This window comes from Lycium barbarum, chromosome 10, assembly GCF_019175385.1.
Source record: "Lycium barbarum isolate Lr01 chromosome 10, ASM1917538v2, whole genome shotgun sequence".
Classification (NCBI taxonomy): Eukaryota; Viridiplantae; Streptophyta; class Magnoliopsida; order Solanales; family Solanaceae; genus Lycium; species Lycium barbarum.
The window spans coordinates 6800075-6821429 of record NC_083346.1 but is presented as its reverse complement, the minus strand read 5'-3'; the positions used below and the strand labels follow the sequence as shown (position 1 = coordinate 6821429).

At 36.2% G+C, this 21355-nt stretch overlaps 1 protein-coding gene across 2 annotated transcripts; it reads right to left on the bottom strand.

Annotated features, from left to right (window-relative positions):
* Window positions 1–5768: 5768 nt before the first annotated feature.
* On the bottom strand, window positions 5769–20982 carry LOC132613474 (uncharacterized). Of its 2 annotated transcripts, XM_060327493.1 has the most exons (16): window positions 20776–20982; window positions 20492–20527; window positions 18012–18675; window positions 17618–17930; window positions 17039–17185; window positions 16791–16879; window positions 16562–16654; window positions 14883–15009; window positions 12379–12443; window positions 12122–12296; window positions 10964–11149; window positions 10837–10884; window positions 9418–9567; window positions 9199–9281; window positions 8039–8154; window positions 5769–6240 (listed from the first exon to the last, which is right to left on the bottom strand). In XM_060327493.1, exons 3-16 carry the CDS (start codon window positions 18602–18604, stop codon window positions 6146–6148), a joined length of 2280 nt encoding a protein of 759 aa, XP_060183476.1. In that variant the 5' UTR covers window positions 18605–18675; window positions 20492–20527; window positions 20776–20982; the 3' UTR covers window positions 5769–6145. The 2 variants fall into 2 exon arrangements, with proteins under 2 accessions (XP_060183476.1, XP_060183475.1); XM_060327492.1 differs by lacking the exon at window positions 20492–20527.
* Window positions 20983–21355: the final 373 nt, after the last annotated feature.

The window sequence follows — 21355 nt, the reverse complement described above, 5'->3', positions numbered from 1 at the left end:
TAGGGTTTAATTTTTTGTTTCTCTTAGTCCTTTCAGTTGTATGATGAATTCTGCGGTGAATTAAGCTTTCTATTATATTTCTTATGCATCTTCCGACTTTTTCTACTCTATAGTTGGTTGTCAAAGTTCTTCCATGAAGCATAAAAAATGTACCTTTAGCCTATCAGTATCTTCCAATAGGTTCCCTCTGCGCAATCACTGACTCAACATTCCAACAGTTTCTGGTACAATAAATGATAGTACCTGCTTTCATGGGTGCAGTTGAATTTGTCTTCTTGGTTTACCATAATTTAAGAAGATTATTATTACATTTTGAACTCAATTACTTTTATGCAGCGTATAAATTTGTTCTGCTGCCTTTTTCTGAATAAAATTTATTCAGTACAATTTGTCTTTCTCTGGCTTCAAATTTTGACCAGATAAAGAGGGAAAGAAGAGCCCCTGTGTTGCTGTGTTTTGACGATATTTTTTTTGCCATATTTGTTATACTTGGTTAAGGTCCATGCACTGTCTTTATGGTTTGGAAACTTTGTACTGTCAGTAGAATCACCAATAATTTATGCTTCTTAAAGTCTAAAATGGCATTTTCCCATAGTTTCTGAACTATTTGAAATGCAGATATATCGCGGTAATAAACATGTGCAGAGATGTCTTCCAACCAAACAAATAAACATCCATGTACAGAAGAGCGAAATTATCAAATGAAGCTCGGAAGGAGATACTTATATGAAGATAACAACTGATAAAAAAGAGGCAATGTCACTACAACGACGCACCAAAGAGCTGCAACTACAAAAATGCAATACTCCCATAAAATCAGTTGTTGACTGCCCAGTTGAAAGAATAAAGTCTCACTGTAATCCTACATCGTCAAAACAAACTGCTCTTACTATAAGAGAGCCTTCTTCTGCTAATATCCTAGATTGGAATGACAAACTGCTTCGTCTTTTCTTCTGCTGATGTCAAAATAGAATGATCTACCTCCATGCCAACTTAATGTGGAATGTGTTTGACATACCATGCAGAAGACGCCTGCCATGAGGTTAATACTTTATCGAGTCCTTTTTTTTTTATGTAGTACGTGGTTGTATTGAAAAGCATCAAGTAGATGCAAGAAAGTTACAAAGAAAAGTAGGTGATAACTCCAAAAAACAAAAAAATAAGTAAGATCTGGGAGTTAAAACTAGGGTTGGGCATAAATATCGAAAATCGAAAAATCGCACCGAACCAAACCGAACTTCAAAAAATTGAAACCAAAAGAAGTGAACCGAATTACTTTGGTTCGTGTTTGGTGTTCACCTTCAAAAAATCGAAACCGAATAGCCGAACTGAAGAACCGAACGCTCACCGAAATTTAATACATTACTCAAAAAAATTAAAATAGTCCAGGCTCATTAAATTTAAGCAAAAAAAAAAAATTCAATTGTAACAAGCTCTCTTTTGCTTTTGTATCCTTAATTTTTCACTTTAGTTGAGAAAATCAAATATCCTTAACAAAGGAAGGTGACTAGGATGTGTTTTTAGGATTAATGTATGTCCTTTATGTGTTTTCTTAAATATTCTTACTGTATATATATAACACCTAGTAATAATCCTATACCATGGTTATGATTTTCTGTTTTTGTGTATCCTGTTTGTTTGATTTTGATTTCAATTTATCAGTTTTATGTTTTATTGCTTTTGAGAATATGAATTACTTTAAATGGAATTGCTTCTAATATCATATCAAAAAAATCGAATTGAAAAAACCGAAACCGAACTTCAAAAAATCGAAACCGAAAGAACCGAACCGAACTAGTTGGGTTCGGTGTCCACCTTAAAAAAATCGAAACCGAAATAGCCGAACCGAAGTTTGATAAAATCGAACCGAAGAACCGAACGCCCACCCCTAGTTAAAACCTATAGCAAAAACTCAAGGTTGTTAAGCCATTGAGAGGGAACTAATGAAATCTAAAAAGGAAATTGCATCATTTACCGGGGAAAGATTGCTCCAACTAAAAAGAATCATTAAGCTTTTAGATCTCAAGGAGCAGTTAGGAGTTGAAGTCTCATAAAAACACCTGCTGTTTCTTTCCATCCAAATACACCAAAATATACAGGCTGGTACCATTTGCCAGATGGATCTATCCACTTTCCTTGGACTCCAACTTGCAACTGCGTCTTGTAGGGTGAGTGGTGTTGACCAGCTGATGCCAAAAACTGCATAATACACAGACCAAAATGTCTGTTGCCACAGGGCGATGTAAGAACAAGTGGTTCACTGACTCATCTGTAAGGTGGCACATGAAGCATCTATTAGCTATCTGAATACCCTTCTGCTTGAGATTGTCTTGAGTGAGAGTACCATTTAGAAGAGCTTCCAAATGAAACATTTGATTTTTGGAGGGAGATTAGTCTTCCAGACCAGCTTCCAAGGCCAATGGTCAGTTAGAGCACTTGTAGTGTTCAAATCTATTGTAGCCTTCCTTGACAGTGTAGGATCCTTAGCTTGAACCATTCCATTTGAGACTATCTGTACAAATTAGTGAGCTTGACCAACTCCCAATCTTGCAAATTCTTTCTGAAGTGTATGTTGCCAATGTTGCCTAGGATGAGACTCCTTCAATGGAAGACTGAGTAACCAACTCTCCTTCCAGAATTTAACATGGTTACCATTGCCAATCCTGAAAGACACATCTTGGAAGAATTCATCCTTCAAATTGTTAATGTGTGTGGAGTTCTGGTTTTCTTGGTGCACCAATTGTCTTCTCTCCCATATTTGCACTGACCCCCTCCTTCCATAAAGTTGATGTTCCTTGGCTGAATCTCCACCACCATTTCAAAGAACATTTTGTAAATATGATTAATTTGTGAATATTCACGAGCAAATGGATCAGGTCTACACAATTCAATCAATTGAAGGTTTAATGTGCTTAGTCGAATAGGGATTAAAATCAAAATCTATATATATATATATATATATATATATATATATATATAATTGCAAGGCATAGGCACGGGGACGTAGCACACTCTAGAATTCCTATTTATCTTTGTCCTCAGATTTTTGGTTTTTTAACCCTTTATTTTGCTTTTATATACTTTATGTTCTAAATACTCCAAAAGCCATCGGTTGGGAACATATCTACTACTACAATCCGAAAAGTCACAACTGTTACGAAAACACACAAATAAGAAACCAACTTAATCGCTGTTACAGTCCCTAATGCCTCTATCATTTTTTTTTTCCAAAATAACACTTTATGATAAAACTCTCTTACAATTAATATTACTGAATTGACAACATTCATTGTACAGTTATATTCTATATGAAGTGTATACGGTGAAAACCGGATGAGGGCCAATCCGGGGTAACCGTGGCTCGGAGGAGGAAAAGGAGGGAAAGTTCGTGTATAAGCATCGGGTTTCCGGATAAGCATTCGGATCAAAGCCGAGCGGAAGCATCATCGGTCCCGGTTTTTAAGCCACCGAAGGTTCGGATCTCTTTCCGGGGGGTTACCGCCGGTGGTCCGGTACCCGTGAGTCCGTTGGTCCGTTATGACCGTTACTGGGGCGCAGCAGTGGTGTCACATCATGGTCGGCTACCAACTATGCGTGTGTCAGACGGCGCCGTCAGTCAGATCCCATCACATCCATACAGGGGCTGTCCTTTTATTATTATTTTATTAATTCATATTGAGGAAGGCCCATGGGTTCATCACTATAAATAGGGCATTCCCTCCTCCCTTTGGGGGTTGGTTGATCTCTTTTTCAAAAGAACACTTGTAACACAATACATATATATATACAGTTCTTGCAATCTCAATATTGATATTTTCCATTGTAAGTTTGTCATCTATATCATATTTCTTCAATCAAATTGGCCATACGCGGAGTCATCTGTCACTTGCACTCCTTGCACGCTTATCAATAAGCATTCTCATCCACGGTTTGTAATAAACATTGGGACTCAAGCACATATCCTATACTCACACACAAATTCAATTGATTACCGAATCCGGGGTAAACATGAAGCATTTTAGTCACTGAAGAGGATCATGAGCAAACAGTTATGATTTTTTCATGTAAGTTACATTTATATATGATGATTCATTTTCCCCATATACAATTCATGATGCCTCTGCTCTGTTTGCCAAAGAACTATCCAATTGCCAAGGAAATGGTTGCTTATGTAAATTAAATCTCAAATACAGATGGAACACACTGCATGTGAATTGCCTAAGTGCGTATCCGCTAACATCCTAGCTTCGATTTTCTTTTTTATCATTAGAAGGATCCGATTCCCGAAGAGGGTGAAGGAGATATATCCTGACTTTACGGTGTTTCTTACTTCAGTACGCTCTTGAAGGTGTTGTGTTCTTTCTCTATCTCCTCTTGTGGAAGAACCTATGCTTATTCACGTATTAGATTTTAATATCCGATAGTTTATTCACTCTGTAATTATTTTTCTGTTGGCATTTGACATTTAAATTGAACACAATTTTCATTCAATATCTTTTTGAGTATAGTTAACTATGATGACTTATCTTTTCAATTTTCCATTATTAGGATTCTGCATGTTGACTTAGAAAACTGCACTTCCCTTTGTTTTATTGTCCGGTGCATTTTGGTATATTTGAAAAAAAAAAAATCTTGAGAATCACTATGATATATGTCATTCGTGAAATTGAGGGTTTTACATGCATATATATACCACTAGAAGTTAAACTTTGGATGTAATTTTAATCAATTTTTCAAGCTTTTACATGAACTTATGTATTTATACTCTTAATATTCACGATTTTAATGAGATTTATTAATGACGCGCGAAGCACCGGCATTTCCATAGTTTACCAGTATAAGAGGGGCCAAAAATATTATTAACCCAAAAAAAGCTCTGCGCACTTTCTATCTCATAGAACTTCTCAATTTTGAAAATCGCCAGAGACTTCACTTTGCATGAATTAAGAGTGTAATGTTATTGATCAAACAATTGTCATCCACGGCCTTACTCAAGAATCAAGATTTGAATTAGAACAAAACGCTGGCTCAGATATTCACAAGAAGTTTTGGTTTAATTAATCTTTAAACCAAATTTAGTAATCCAAAATTTAAACAAAAGGTTAGAGAAATCTTATATTAGTAATTTGCTTTACATAGATCGGTCAGCAATCGCTCTTTACATAGATCGGTAAGCAATCACTCTTTCCCAAGTAACATTATTACGATTGCACAACCATCAATCTGGGAAAATGAGAGCTGCAATTGAGCATTGGGCACCCCATCAGGCCATGATAATGGTGTCATTTTTGCCAGTTGTCCCTTTACCGCAGTTGTTTAATAAATGACCATCTTCTCATTCTCGTGCAACTTATGAATCTTCATTCACTGTTTAAAATTCTCTTTTGAGCAAACTAAATGATTTATGAGAAAACACTAAATAACAATAAATTATTACAAATATTAGATCGTCTAATATTTTATCTGTAAAATTGATCAATACATGAGCAAAACATTTCCCTAAGTCTAATGTTGTCCCGAAGGATATGTTTCCAAAGACTATTTCCACAACTTCTAAAAATAAAGACAAAATATAAATAGTGATCTAAAGAAGGCACATTTGCGTAAATCAGCCAAGACAATGCCCACTGTTTTCGGAGAATAACAGTTATCAAGAAAGTTCTGAGAGATTTTTTCCAATAACAATTCTTCCAACACACATACCCTCTCCCAAAACAAAATCCAAGCATACTGTTTTCCTTCAAAAGAAAAACAAACGGACCATAATCTCTTTTCAAATCCCGTGATTGCCACCTTAAGAATTAAACTCAAAGCTGGGTTTCTCAAATTATTCCGCTGATAAACAATACTGCTATGTTTGCCACTGTAGGGATACAAGATACAGCTAGGGACCGGGGAGTAGAGGCAGATATTCAAAATGTTGACACAGCGGCCGTATACATGAACATTTTAGCTTCTGTGAATTGAATCGGAACGCATTTTATCAATCATACAAATTCAACTACAAGCGCCCATTATAAGGACCTAGGTTGATGATACCTGGCCACATGAGATACCAAGCTTATCGTGTTTAGTAGTATAAAGTAAAAATGTTGGAGACTAACTGGCTAGCAGTAAATGGATCAAAAATATTGCTGTATTGGATTTACTTTTGAGCTTTTTCCTCTTCTGTAGTTTCCTCTTCAGCATCATCTATTTCACTGGCTAACTTCACCAGATCTTCGACGAGGATTTTTCCTTCTGTTAAAAATATACCAATTAATACATACAAGGCAAAAATGATACTAGTAAGGGTACATATTACGGTAGTTAAATGCCACACCTCCTCCCCAAGAAACAAAAAGATGTTAAGCCATATACAGCAGCCATTAACACCTAAAAGGACTAATAAGCAAGCATCCATTTCTGACAAAAACAACTAGTCTCATACAATTTATTTAACTTTGCACTGGTCGGATTATGACACGTTTTGACCCGGCCAAGTTTAACTTAGACTAGAATATCTAAAAATGATACTCCCTTAGTCCCATAATAAGTGTCACCTTAGCCAAAAACACGCATATTAAGAAACCAATAATGCAATATGAAGTTTACTAAATTACCCCTATATAATAAAAATAAATTATTTTTTCCTTTTGATTAGAGCATGCACAAGTGGTAATCCTTTTGACATTGGGAATCCAACAATACCAAGTTACTATGTGGCTTTTCCAATCATCATTTAGATGCTACTTTAACTTGTCATTTTTTGTCCAAGGGTAGAGTTGGAAAAAGCTAGTCAATTTATGTCTGGATTTCCTAAGATGACACTTATTATGGGACAAATTTTTTTGGCTAAGGTGACACTTATTATGGGACGGAGGGAGTATTGAACAATAATTGGTCATGGATCAAAGCTGCGTGAAAAAGGAGATTCCAAGAGTCGGAATATTTTATCAATTTTAAGGTTAGGTAACTTCAAATAGCAGCTCAATTGAAGGAAGGGTATTCTCCAGTTATTTTCAGACATTCGGTTTAGTTTCTTGGCTTGGATGGAGTAAGGCAATTATCATAGGGGTTTACTCTTTATAATAATCAGAAGTTCTAGTTAACCGTTACTAACTATGAATGAATAGAGAATGAGAATCTAGAGTTCCATTTGCTAACTACTATTGATGGGCTCTAAAATGTGACAAATGCTTGCGGGCTTTTTGGAGTGGAACACTTGGGAGGTTACTACTTAATACTCCTTCCATCCTCACTTTATGTAACACAGTTGCTATTTTGAAGGTCAAACAACTTGTCCTCTAAATACAATTAAGCAATTTCGATTTTGAACTATGTGATTATTGTACTTTAGTATAGTTTCTACACATCAAATTTTCCTTTCAAAATACGAATGATTCAATGGCCACACCCAACCCCAAAATTAGCTAGTTTCACGATCTGAGGAAACCATACAATCCTTCTTGGACAAAAAGAGGACAACAATTTGACGTCAGATTATAAACATCATCCTCCCTCTTCCACTTTAAAGTTTAACCTATACTAATTGCTAGCTATTTATTTAGGGGCAGCCCGGTGCACTAAGCTCCCGCTATGCGCGGTGTCCGGGGAAGGGCCGGACCACAAGGGTCTATCTTTAAATGCCTACTCAATCTCAAATATAGTTGTACCTAAAAGAATTTCTGGCATATCTACTGAACTCACAGCAAAAAAGTTTTTTTTTTTTTGGTAAGTACCACAACAAGATATCTCTTTTGTTTCGTCAAGCAGCAACTCACCCACCAAATTCGAAATGCCAATTTAAATATTATTGAGTTTCTTACTCTAGGTTATCTCTTTTATTCCCCTAGGTCCCCAAAAATACATCAGATATTGGGAGGTTTATTGAGTTTCTTACTCTAGGTTATCTCTTTTATTCCCCTAGGTCCCCAAAAATACATCAGATATTGGGAGGTTTAATTATAACCATTCATTATTTCAGTTGTCAAGTTGGCAGAAGCATACGTCATAACACATAAAAACAAGGACTATCAAGGAACTTTTCATGTCTAACCTCTGTCCTTGGAAAGGTTGGTTATTAGCTCCTGAATACCCTCCTTAGCCAATGTATCCTTGAGGTATGCAGCAGCAGAGGCCACCTCCTCTGGAGTAACTTTTCCATCATGATCCCTGTCGTGGGACGCAAAAGAGTTATGTCATTCTCCAATATGACTTCCAGTTGAACTAAGGGCAGCAGAAATTAATATAGGAGAAACAATAAACAAGATATCTCATGAATGAAAATTTTCTATATTGTAATGTTGATATAGTTCAACTAGAGAAAATAAGTAACCCTTTTATGAAAGGGTGCAAAGATATGGCACTTCGGCCTAACTCAACACCAAAAGCTAGCTTATGAGGGGAGGATTGACCAAAATCCATATAAGTTGATCACCCATTCATTCCCCAACCAATGTGAGACTCTAACCCACTCTAATACCCCCTTCACGCCCAGGCCACCAACTAGAGTGTGGTAAATATAACGCGGGGAACCAAACAGGGAAGGACCTGATGCTGATACAATCAAAAGATATGGTACTTTGGCTTAACTTAACATCAAAAGCTAACTCACGAGGGGAGGATTGACCAAGTTCAAATAAGCAGATCACCAATCCATTTCACAAACAATGTGGGACTCTTAACACACTAACAAATAGTAAAGATTTTAATATTTGCATGATCAACAAAAAAGAGACTTTTAATATTTGTATTAATCTACAGTAAAGAACACATAACGCACGGTTGCATCGACACACGCCAGATTTACTCATCTGACATTTGCATGCCATGCCAGGATTAATTTCAGAACAAAGGATATTCCATATACTACATCTATGAGAGAGTAAATAGGAGCAGGCTTGTGTCCCAGAACTGCCATCAGTGCCCAGTGGCCAACGGCGAGAACTACTCCAACCCTAAATTTTACTCATGATTTTAAACATGCACATGAAAACAGGTATAAATTGATACATGACAGGTGATAATGCTTAACTCAGCAAGACATGTACATGTTGGGATAAAAACCTCAATGTTCACCTTGCAAATTTGTCATTTTCTCTTTTTAGTTGAGCAGTGGCAAAAGTAGTTCATTTAACTCGGTGAAATGCCTCTTTTTACATTTAGATTGTACTTTGGCGCAATTTGTGGACATATTACTAACTTCTCTATACATACCTATCTAGTAACCGCCAACGATTACCAATCTTGGCATCCACATCATCAATTTCCTTTTCAAGTTTTTGGAGCATTCCATCAACCTGTTGAGCGGTAATGCCAGGAAGTATATGTAAGTTTTTATGTAAAATCTTGCAGCTATAATACGAAAATCAAATCAAGAATTGGTGTGAAATTTTAAAGCTCAAAGCCAAATATTCCTAGGATAATCAGCTTTACCCTGTTAATAAGTGCTTCTGAAACTTTATCATCCACAGTTCTTTCTTTAGTGTGGTCACTGTCCTCTTCCCTAGCAGCTTTATATGCCTTTCGGGCTTCTTCTTCACCTTCAGGGCCCCCTTTATCCACCATGCTATTATACAACTCTATCTGCAATTATCAATACAAAATAGCTTCAGCATTGAATACGTAGTATTTTCCTTGTATTAGCATCCGTATGCACTATGCTGTAGAACAATTTCTATCAACAGTATAAAAACAACTATGAATATGATTGCAAGAGGACAATGTGACTGAAAGCAGTCAAGGAATAAACTATGTGTGACAAATGAAAGTTCAAAGTTTCCCAACCATCCTCCATCCTCTTTACGGTAGTACCACATTTATCTTTGAATATTAGAACTTTGATTAAATACTGCAGTAGGCCTAAAAGAACAACAAGCAAGCAGGTTGACTATCCGAAAACATACTAAATTAGATTCCACTGTCCAAAACCTGCCTAGTGCCTACTGCTCTTTTAAAGTTTGTAATCTATCACTCTGAACATGCCCCAGTTAGAAGCCTAGAACAGATAGCTACCGGTGTAAACAAGGCGCATTGAGCAATTGAAAGAAGGAAAACCAAAATAAACACAAAATCACATTGCTGATGCTGAAAGATCAAAATAACAAAAGGCAATAAATTTAGAGTGCATCATGGCCGATATTAACTTTAAAAGGTACTAATTAAACCTCACATAATGCCGATGACTAACAGTTATTATTACAAGACCTCTTCACAACATGCCCAGTATAATCTTAAGATCGTTAATGGCAAATATATTACAAGTACAAAATATTGAAACAAGCATAAAATAATAAAGTAGGGTGGTATCAGAAATCAGAGGGACAATTCCTGAACATTCCCGAAAATTCATCAGAATCACTAATTTATTGGAAATCAGGAGAAACTCACACTACTCTCATCAGAACCACAGCTACAGTAAGCTAATTGCTTTTTAAGTTCTCAAAAGGAAACAGATCCAAAGTCTAAAGTTTAGCAATCTTGAACTAGACATGCAACAACCCCTTCAAACCGGAAAGAGAAGTAATGAAAAGACATTCATACTATTTAAATTATGATAAACACAATAATTGACTTCAAAAGGCAAGTTGTCCAGTTTAGTTTCTTCAAAAAAGCCAACAAACACTAAGTTACTGGACTCTTCGAAAGTGTTGCCGCACCTGTGTCGGATCCTCCAAAAATACACTACTTTTGAAGGATCCGACACGCACCCGATAACATTTTAGGAGAGTCCGAGTAACATATTAACCAGATCTAGCATGAAATCTAGGAAGACAGTTCCCTTTTGCTTAAATTCCTTATCAGGAATGTTACAATATGTCAGAAGGGTAATAGCTCAAGCAATGATATGTTTACCTCTTTTTTGACAAGTCTCAAAAATTCATGACGCTCCAGGCTTACAGACTGAAAGGATAAGCAACAAAACAGGTCATGATCAGCAAAGGTCCAATGTACAAAAGAAAAGCTCCAGCCAAGTACTCACAGAAGCCGATGCTAACACAGCCAATGCACGACTAAGGTCACAAAGCTGCTCTTGTTGATCCAACGTTTTGGTTTTCTTTAGCTCTTCTGCTTCTTTAGCTGTCGCAAGAGTCATCTCTTCCAAAGCTACATCCTTCTGCTTTTCTTTCATCTTAGCCTGCTCTTCTTCTTCTTCCTCTTCCTCCTCCTAAAGCAACGACTTTAGAATTAGTCTACAAACATACTTTTTGATAAGGTAAATAATTTTACTAATAATGGGAAAATCATAAGTATACAAAGGTATACAAGCAGTACTAGCAGCTAGAGAATTACAACATAATATGATTCTCTACGAACGACAACCAATTTTCCATGCACACTGTAACTTCATGGATGCACCATAAAGAGACTAGGAATGAGACGCTATTCCTGAAATGTACATAGTTCTTTTCTTCCACAAAGATACTTCTATTACAAAAGCTTCAAGATCAGAGGTGAAGTTTCAAATGTTCAACAGTTATATTCAGTCACTATCACATAATTATAGCATTTGAAAGCTGACACTGTAATATCTACATTTAAGATTTTGCACCCAGAAGGCAAAAAAATATGCTTGAAAAGAACTGGACAGGAATCAGGTTAGGAAGGATTAGTAAGTGTATCAAAAGCAAGTGAAAAAGAGGACTTCTGTATTATCCTCCCGGGTCGCAAGCCTATCTTAAATTTTCAACAACATGATGCTAAATAACAATGATGTTTGAGCCAACTACTTAACTTCTCTCTTAACAAAAAATAAAAAGGTTATACTGAGCTTATTTGTAGCGTATAGCACTTTATAGAACTGAATTGCCAAGGAAATGTACATTTTTCTCTATTCAGTTTGGGGTAATGTAGTAAAAACTGAAAATACGATTTGTCTTTCAAGTATTGCTAATAAGTTCTGGAATTAATATCCTAAACTTGAATAATATGAATTATTCCCAATAATTTAAATTGATAATGAGGTTTCATGACCCATAAAGTTCAAAAACAAGATTATAAGGACAGAGGGACAAGCACAGTGTTTAGTTCACTCTACCATTCACTCGCAAGAGTGTATTTCCATTAATTCGTCTTGCCACTTATTCATTTTATTCATTTCAGATAAACATCCAGCACAATAGAAGAAACAAGACTTTACCTTGATGAGCTCTTCTTCCATTTCTAAGTACTCTAGCTTTCTCTTCCTTTCAGCAAGAGAATCTTCCGATGGCATTGATGTAACTTGAACAGTGTCCACCAGCTCATCTGGCAGTGATGAAAGTGTAGCTTGAACAGCTTCCTCTGGTTTAACTTTGCCTGATACTGTGAAGGATCTGAGGAGAATAAAAACAACACGATAACATTCTCAGTTGATAGTCTAAATCTCAAGATCCTAGAAACAGGGAATGGAATTACCTAGAAAGGATTAATAACGAAGATGGCAATGAATGGTTGAGCGATAAGTCCAGCCAATCTTGCAACTGTAAAGATATTAGCATGCAATAATCCAAGATAAGTCTTTTGCACTTCCATAGTGAAGCCAATATAAGAAATTCACAAGCAGGATTTGAAATTTGTTGCACTTGAAAATGGGAAGGAAGTGCAATAGTAAATTTCCGGTTAAATAGTAAAACAGAACAACAACAACGACATACCCAATGCAATAGTAAAACAGAAGATTTACCACACACATTATTCTTCCCCCACTCAGATTAATTGTTCCGACATATACCCTACTCAGTCAAGGGCAGCTGATCCTTGCATATAATTACCACCATCACTGTGAAAGAGGTAATGTTCAGCTAAGAAAGAGAAGACACAGCGCGCGGAAAGTTGCTCCACTAAGAACACTCATCAGATTTGGATCATGTATTTTGCCATTTTGGACCTAAGTGGATATTTGCCGGAGCCGCTGACCGAGTTTTGGTCAGAAGGGAGTGATCCTCGTGGTGGTGTTGGAATTTGCGCAACACTACCGGAAAGTAATTTTGACACGAACAGCTATGTTGTCACCGGAAATATTGGACGGTGACTGATTTCCTTTCCCGGAAATTGTTGGAAATTTGCACAATTATTTTCACACTAAACTTCTGATACCATGTGAGAAATTATGGGGAAAATATTGTTGAATTGTGTATCTACATTATTATCACACTGAGCCCTATTTATAGACTCTACATCCCAATCCTTTTCCATGTAGGATACTATAAACAAATCCTATTCCTATTCCTATTCCTATTCTAACACAAACATAGCAACATACATAGCCTTAAAACAAAATTGTATTTCTTTGCTAGCTTTTCGGTGCAACATGACCTTTGTAAATGATGTAGATTCCATGCTATATATGATTGTGGCTTTGCACACTTGATAATTTTTAACAAACCATCTTAGTGTTGTTTTACCATTTATAGAATATCATTACTAATCAAAAATAAAATTGTTCCACTAACACTTGTGTAAGTCGTTTGGAGAGAGAAATAAGAGAACTTTTTGAAGGCATAGAGATGAATTTTATACAATTGAGAGTATCGTCTTATTCCTTATTTCTTTTTTGGTACACCCATGAGGTTCCTTTATGTACAGCAGATTGGGTGACGTTTGCAGAAATCATATCTTTTTGTAAGTTTTCTATTTTTTGGTATATTTCTTGTACAAGGGCTCTTTTTTGCTCAAACATCAATAGATTTATTACTTTATCAAAAAGAAAAACTGTCACAGAAATACCATCCCGTTTTATATATTTACAGAAACCTTAGATCCCATCAAAATTTATGTGAACCTACTGATGCAAAATCCAGTGCCTGTTAAAGGAAGCTGGAAGGAAGGAGAACATTGTATCCAAAGACAGCTGCAAAACTAAGGCTGGTAAGAGATTTAGGGGAATTCTAAGCATTGCATATCCAGCCAGCAAACAGCAGTAATTGGCTAGATACACAAAAAGCAGGGGAACGGAATCCTATAGGACGTGGATATCAGAAGGATCTACAAGATTGGAAGATGAAGGAGCTGAAGATTACTATATGAGCAAAAACTATCATCATCAAATAGAGAGAGAAACAAGTGGATTTGGCAATGGATTTGGGAATGGCACAAAGATGGAGTGTTAAGAGAGAAGAAAGATTTCGCCCACTGTACAATATGGTCAAAAGCACCACGAAAAGTGTCACTTGCTTTCATAGCTGCATGGGAGTCATTCTTACAGCAGAGAACTAGAAAAAGAAAAAAAGAAGCATCATTTGTATCAGCTGGGGTTTCATGAGTATCAGACAGTGGACGAGGATGTTAACCTTTTATTGCGTCATTGCCAAACTGCACACATGATATGGAATTCAGAGAGGAAGATGTCTGGAATCAGTGAATGATGCTAGGGGCCTAGGACAGCTAAAGACATGCTATTGCGCTTACTAGGTGAAGTTCAAGAGCAGAAGAAGAGTTGGGTGAAACTCATTTTGTTTTCCTGTGAAATTCTGGAGCACTGTATAATGTAGTGTAATCCCACAAGTGGGGCCTTGTGAGGGTAGGATGTACACAACCTTATCAAGAAGAAAATCAGGGATAGAGTCGTATCAGACCACTCAAAATAACGCACAATTCTCTGGATAAATACTTGTCGATTTAAAATTTCCAATGCCAGGGAGGACTCCAAGAGCAATAGAGAACATATCAGGCTTCCCATTTAAGTTGTTTCAAATGACTATATTGACTACAAAATCTAACGAATATGACCAAATCCAGAAGTTTCTGAAGGAATCAGGATACACCAGAGTTACAAAAATAATGAAACCAAAATATGCAGAAATAAGGTGCAAACCATTATGCACAAGATAAGACATAAAGGATACGAAATTTAGAGACAAAAGTAGTTAATTTACCCAAGCAAATAATGTACACAAGACTAACAAAAGATCAAATTATACCTGCTTCCGCATTTCTTCAACTGAAAGTAATCCAAGTAAGCCTCTTTCTCGACAGGCTTGACGGAGCTCATCCTCCGAAAGGGACTCTACACCCTCTGCTTGAATCATCTTGTCATCATTCTTGATCCTGCCAAAAGCAGCAAAGTTTTGTTAAATGAGGGAATTTTTTTTCTTCAACAACACATGCATCACAAAAGCATTAACTCATCTCTAGTGTAAACACAAAAACCAAGTGGAAATCTAACACAAAAAAAAAAAAAAAAAAAACTTAAATCTTTTATGGTGAGAGGATGCAAATTGACCAATAGATTGCTCGACTGTTCTGACTATGGTCTCTATCTTCTAGACTTCTGTCACGATACCCTTTTTACTGGTTCCCTGTTACCAACCAACCCAGCAATTCCCCAAGAAAAAATCAAACAGGACAACACCTGATTGCCAAATCTGGCAAGGGATTTTTTTTTCTTTTGAAAAGGTAATGGTTGTATAAATCGAACAGCACAAAGAATGTGCTGGTAATATTGTACAAGCGAGGAAAAGCGTAAAAAAGAGAAACCCAAAAGTATGGACCTCTTAAGCTCTTAGAGGCATTCTGAGGATTCCAACATAGTTTCTGGCTCATTGGCATACTCCACTGACCAGTAGTGAAACAGCAAAAGACAGTCAAGCTTGATTCTCTAAAGTCTAAACTAATTTGAACTTCTCTTCAAAGCATCTAAAATTTCTCTCTCCAAACCACCCACCAGATACAAGCTGGAACTGTATTACACCAGCTATCTCTTACTTTTCTTAGTATGTGCCTATGCCAGCAATGCAAAAGATCCTCTGTAGCCCTAGGCATGGACCATTTGATATCAGCAAAGTTCAGAAATAGCTGCCATAGCTAGTCTGTGATAGGACAGTGCAAAAACAGGCAATTAAAGGTTTCTGTTTGAGCGCCACAGAGGTAGCTGCTACATAATGAGAAACCTCTTTTCTTTGAGTTATCTACAGTTAGGCAAGCCTCTCCTCAACCGAGGAAAGCACTCCGCTTTAAGCGGAGCCCTTAACTTCCAAATTTTCTTCCAGGGCCAAGGTTTAAATTGCTGATATTCTTTTGATAAAATCTCGTAACAAGACTTAACAAAATTCCTGGCACGGGAATGTTGTTAGCTGGAAATGATAGGGGCTCTAATCTCTTAATAGAACTTTGTAACATATCGAAGCTACATTTTATGAAACGACCTTAAGATGAAAATCAGTTCTTAGACAAACTGAACATAATAGTGCAGAGCAGTTTGAAGGAAAAAAGCTCAATTGAAGAAGAAAAATATAAAAGAACTATTTAAGCTCAAGTTGTTCAAAATTTAAAAGAAAAATAGAGATCAGCTGAATAAATCTTTGTCGAAGAAACAAAAGAACCTAAGGTAAAAGGATACATAACCTATTTGACAAAAGTTAACTCGAGATGAAAAACCATAATAGCGAAGACCGTTTATTTTGAAGATAAAAAGGCAGAATTGAAGGAAGAAAAGATAGATAAACCGTTTAGGCTCAAGTTATTCAAAATTAAAAAGGAAAATAGAGACCAGCTGACTAAATATTCGTTGAAGAATGAAAAAGGAACATAAATTGGAGAGGAAAGGGCATATAAACTATTAGACACAAGTTAACTCAAAATGAAAAATAATGAGACTTACTTTTGGAGCCTCTTTCGAAGCATGAATCGCAAATATGCATCAGTTCCAAAGGGGTTGATACCCATATATTTGCACATATTCACCAACCTCGGTCTGCATTTAATGAAATACTTATCAATTTCACTTCAATATTTTAACCACTAGCAGTACATGCACAAAAACAAAAAACAAAAACAAAAAAAATCCATTTAGTCAGAATTAAACCAAAAAAGTGTAATTAGCCAGAAACCTGCTGATATTATCCAAAGTGAGCTCATCATTAAACAGCTTGGCAAATCCTAAAATTTCTTCATTAGATACAGAAGCACCCCTTCTGACCTAGTCAATTGTCATATAAACATCCACAGCAGTTAAATAGGAAAAGGAGGGGGAAAGAACGGAAATAAAAACTTTAGCTTAATAATTCAAGATTTGGCAAATATCAAAAAATACAGATGAAAGGAAAACCCAAAACGAAGTGATACATAAATATTTTACCTTATTCATAAATTCATCAAGATCCTCTGCTGTATTCTTTAGTTCTCCGCTTCGCGAGCTTTTAACTTCCTTTGCCATCTCTTTGACTGTTTCTTGTAGAAACTTCGCATATTCAATCCTAGCATTCAGCCTCCTTTTCAAAGCCTCCTAAATTTGAGCAATTGAAACACTATGAGGATGTGGATACTTAGAGTTTAATGGAAATAAAAAGCCTACAAAATCACAGCCAACCAACCAGAGGCACCTATTGTTAGTTGAAGACATTAAATAACTTGGGAACACTCTTTTTTAACTTCAACATGACACATTTTTTTGAACTTAACCAAATGAACACCTACTAACTGGATTGTCTCTGAAGGGAACAGGAAAGAGAGCAAATCATTCTCTTTCCGAGGTTCAAAGAAAAAAATATTTTATAGTTTACTATCTTAATTGAAATTTTATTTTACTTATAATTTTGACAACACATGGAATCTGTCAGAAATTATGGCATCAGAGATAGAGAGAGAAAGAATGAAACACCCATCAAGTTTTAGCACAAAAGAATATAGCTGCTGGAACAATTGGCACAATTCTTGCCTCTTCTTTCATCTTATCTTGGAAGGTTGATGGTAGCATGTTGGGAAACACTGCCAGGAATACCGGCAACAAGAACTCCATAAAAGGAACAATAATAAACACTGCAACGGGAACCAGCCTAAAAATATCAGCTGTCGTCCGTGTTAGTTGTTGCCTTTCCCTCCTGGAAAGGCTCTTCCCTTTAGCCGTTTTCAACAAGAGCCTGGAACATATCCTAACATCAGCCCAAAGCAGTTTGGTACCCAACCAATAGTGTTGCATTGTTGACTTAAATTCATCCTTCCAATGTCGGAGCTTTTTTGCCCAATCTTCCCTGGAATAAGTGGAAAAGTGACTTAAGAAATAGGTGTAGAACGTTATCTATGTGTTGTATAAAATAAAGTATAAGTTCAACCTGCTCATTGAAGCAACGGCTCTCAAAGCAGGACCAATCCCTAATAGCATGGCCCAAATTTTCTTGAGTATAGGTTTAATACCATTCTGTGAATCTTGCAGCTGTTTCGCTTTTGCCTTGGCTTTGGCCATGGTTAAATCTTCAACTGCTTCATCACATTCTTCTGGTGAAGCTTCTTTCTTCTGTTTAACCGCTGGTTCTGCATCCTTATCATTTCCTTTACCAAAATCGGGTTGACCTGCTGCAGCTGTCGAATATCGCTGTTGGTTTGTTATCCACCTCGCCCCCAAAGTAGAAAGAGACCCACATCTTCCAACTCTGAGACCCAAGGCTGGAATTTCAGATGAGTTGAGTAGGACACTTTTTCCCCAAACTTTTAGTAACTCATCTTTGGTTGACGGATTTGAACTTCCTTCATTTCTGTTATCTGCATTCTGAGGTTGATGAGTTACTGTAGAGCACCAATCCCAAGAATTAGAAGCCTTAGATGATCCCCAGTTCTCATAGCTCGAAAAACCTCGAATGAAAGTATGAGGCTTCGTAGTAGAATCAAAGATGTTCCTCTTCCTTCTCAATATTGCTCTTGAAGCCATTGGAAAAAAGTTCTTCTACTGTGCATACAGCTCATGTAAAATATCCCAGAAATTATTTTCCTAATGCCAGCCTGACAAATAGAACAGAATATACCAAATAAGAGATCATAATTCACTAAATACATGGAACCATATAAGCATTTCACTAAATAGAATATTTTCGGATCAACTAATTAAACAGCAAATGGATCTATTTCAGTTTATTGTCTTCTTTCCTCAATACAACCACCTCCTCGCAAGCCAAAGAAGGACTCATAGTTAGTGGAATTGAATCTGAATTGAGTAGTCATTATCAGTATATGCGATATCATGTATCTATGTTGCAAATCATGCCGCCACTCAATTCGCCCTTACTTCACTTTCCCTTTCCATATATCAACTTTCCCTTGTAAAAAAAATTAAATTACCAAATGCAAAACAATAAGACTGGACCAGACACTCCTTACTGCAAAAGTGCTACGTGAATGCTCTAACTTCTGATGATAAACAACAATTACGTTAAATTTGTTTCTGTGGATAAGACAATAATTACATTCAGTTAGAATAAACACTCTCCACTTCTCCTTTTGCCTCCCCGCAAAAGAAAAGCCAAAAGCTATGTCTCAAATCAAAATGCCAAATCCCCTGCTCTTTGAATCACATATACACACTATTCCTTCTTCCCAGTGCTATCGAAAGCGAAAAGCACAAAATGCTCTAAGGTCCATTGGGGCTTTAAGCGCAAATAAAGTCTGGGCTTTAATGACAAAGGCGCAATGGAGAAAAACTACAAACATATACGTTTAGTCCAAGATTAATAATTATAAGCATGAATAACAAATATATAGACAAAGAAATTGGAAACAAAATAAACAATAAAGTGAAATATTAATTGTTTACTGTCGTCGCCTCTTCAGGAAACCGCTCATTGGCAAGGAAAAATATGTCTTAGAACCTTAATGACGACACTGAAGTTCACATTAAGCAAGGCAAAGCGCTCAACATGTTTTGAGCCTCGCTTCAGGGCTTAAGCGCGCCTTTGACAACACTGCTTCTTCCGCAGCTACAAAGACCTCCGCATTGTTTATCAAACACATCCTAAATCTACAAAAATTACTACTAGCAATATATTTCCATTATCATACTTCTTCCTCATTATCCCTCAAAATTTAGTTTCTACAACCAGCTCTTCACACAGTTTTCCACCAAATGACACCTAACGCCAGTCATTTGTTTATCATCCACAAATCTATTTCCATAGAAGCAAACAAAAACTTCATCCAAAAACCAAATCATTTCGAACTTACGTATCCAAAAAAAAAAAAAAAGTGAAATATTAATTGTTTAATGTCGCCTCTTCAGAAAACCGCTTCGGCAAGGAAATATATGTCTTAGAATCTTAATGACGACACTGAAGCGCACATTAAGCGACGCAAAGCGCTCAACATTTTCTGAGCCTCGCTGCAGGGCTTAAGCGCGCCTTTGACAACACTGCTTTTCCCGCAGCTACAAATACCTCTGCATTGTTTATAAAACTCATCCTAAATCTACAAAAAATTAATACTAGCGAAATATTTCCATTATCATAGTCCTCTTCATTATTCTTCAAAATTCAGTTTCTACAACCAGCTATTCACACATTTTTCCACAAAATCAAACCGAACGTATCCATTTGTTTATCGTTCATTAATATAAATTCATAAAAGCAAACAAAAACTTCATCCAAAAATCCAAATAATTTCTCGCTGCTTCAAGTTAAGTAAATACTTACACGCTAAATGTATGCATTACAAATTAGAACAATCATTTAAAAAAAAAATGTAAGCTAAAACTAAGAAGAAAAAAACCACAAAAATAGTATTAAACTCAACCGAAAACGGGAAATTAAGCCATTGAATTAGCTCTTACCTGAGATGATGATTAACGAATTTGTGTTGGAATATTCTAGAAGAATTAAACAAATAAACAGTGATTAACAATTGATTTTTCAGTAAATGATAATATTGTAAATCCAAATTATTTCGCACTGCTTCAAGTTAAGTAAATACACTAACAGCACTCAAATATATGCATTGCAACTGAGAACAATCGTTGGAAAAAAAAAATGTAAGCTAAAACTAACACGAAAAACCACAAAAACAATATCAAATTCAACCGAAAACGGGAAATTAAGCGATTGAATTAGCTCTTACCTGAGAAGATGATTGATTGACGAATTTGTGTTGGAATATTCTAGAAGAATTAAGCAAATCCACAGTGATTAAGAATTGATTTTTGAGTAAATAATAATATTGTAAATCAAATGCAACACGTCTTTTTCTTGTGTAGAAATTTATAAGATAGAGTTCGCGGTAATCAATTTATAGTAAGTACGAGAGAGCTGAATGGAGTATAGAGCAAGAATATTTTCCCGAGAAATGAGAAGAAAGCCACCAAAACAGACTGGGTCAGGTTTAATGGGCCGTTATGGGACTGGATTGATTGGACTTTTGGCCCAAAACTATCTACTCGATGAAGAAAGAAAATTGGGTCATTATGCATGTTGGGGTATAAGTTACGAATCATAATGTTCACAAGTTATGCCAGCGTTCTTTAAGAATTTATGCCTCTATAGACATAAGTTCAATTTTGAAGGGCAAAAATTAAAGACCATTCCATCTGAAAGGCAATCCGTGTAATTATTTGAAAGAAATTGCACGAATTGTCCTGGGTTGCTCTTTGATTGTTGCCATTCAAAATGGAACTTATGGTTAACGAGACATAAGTTATTTA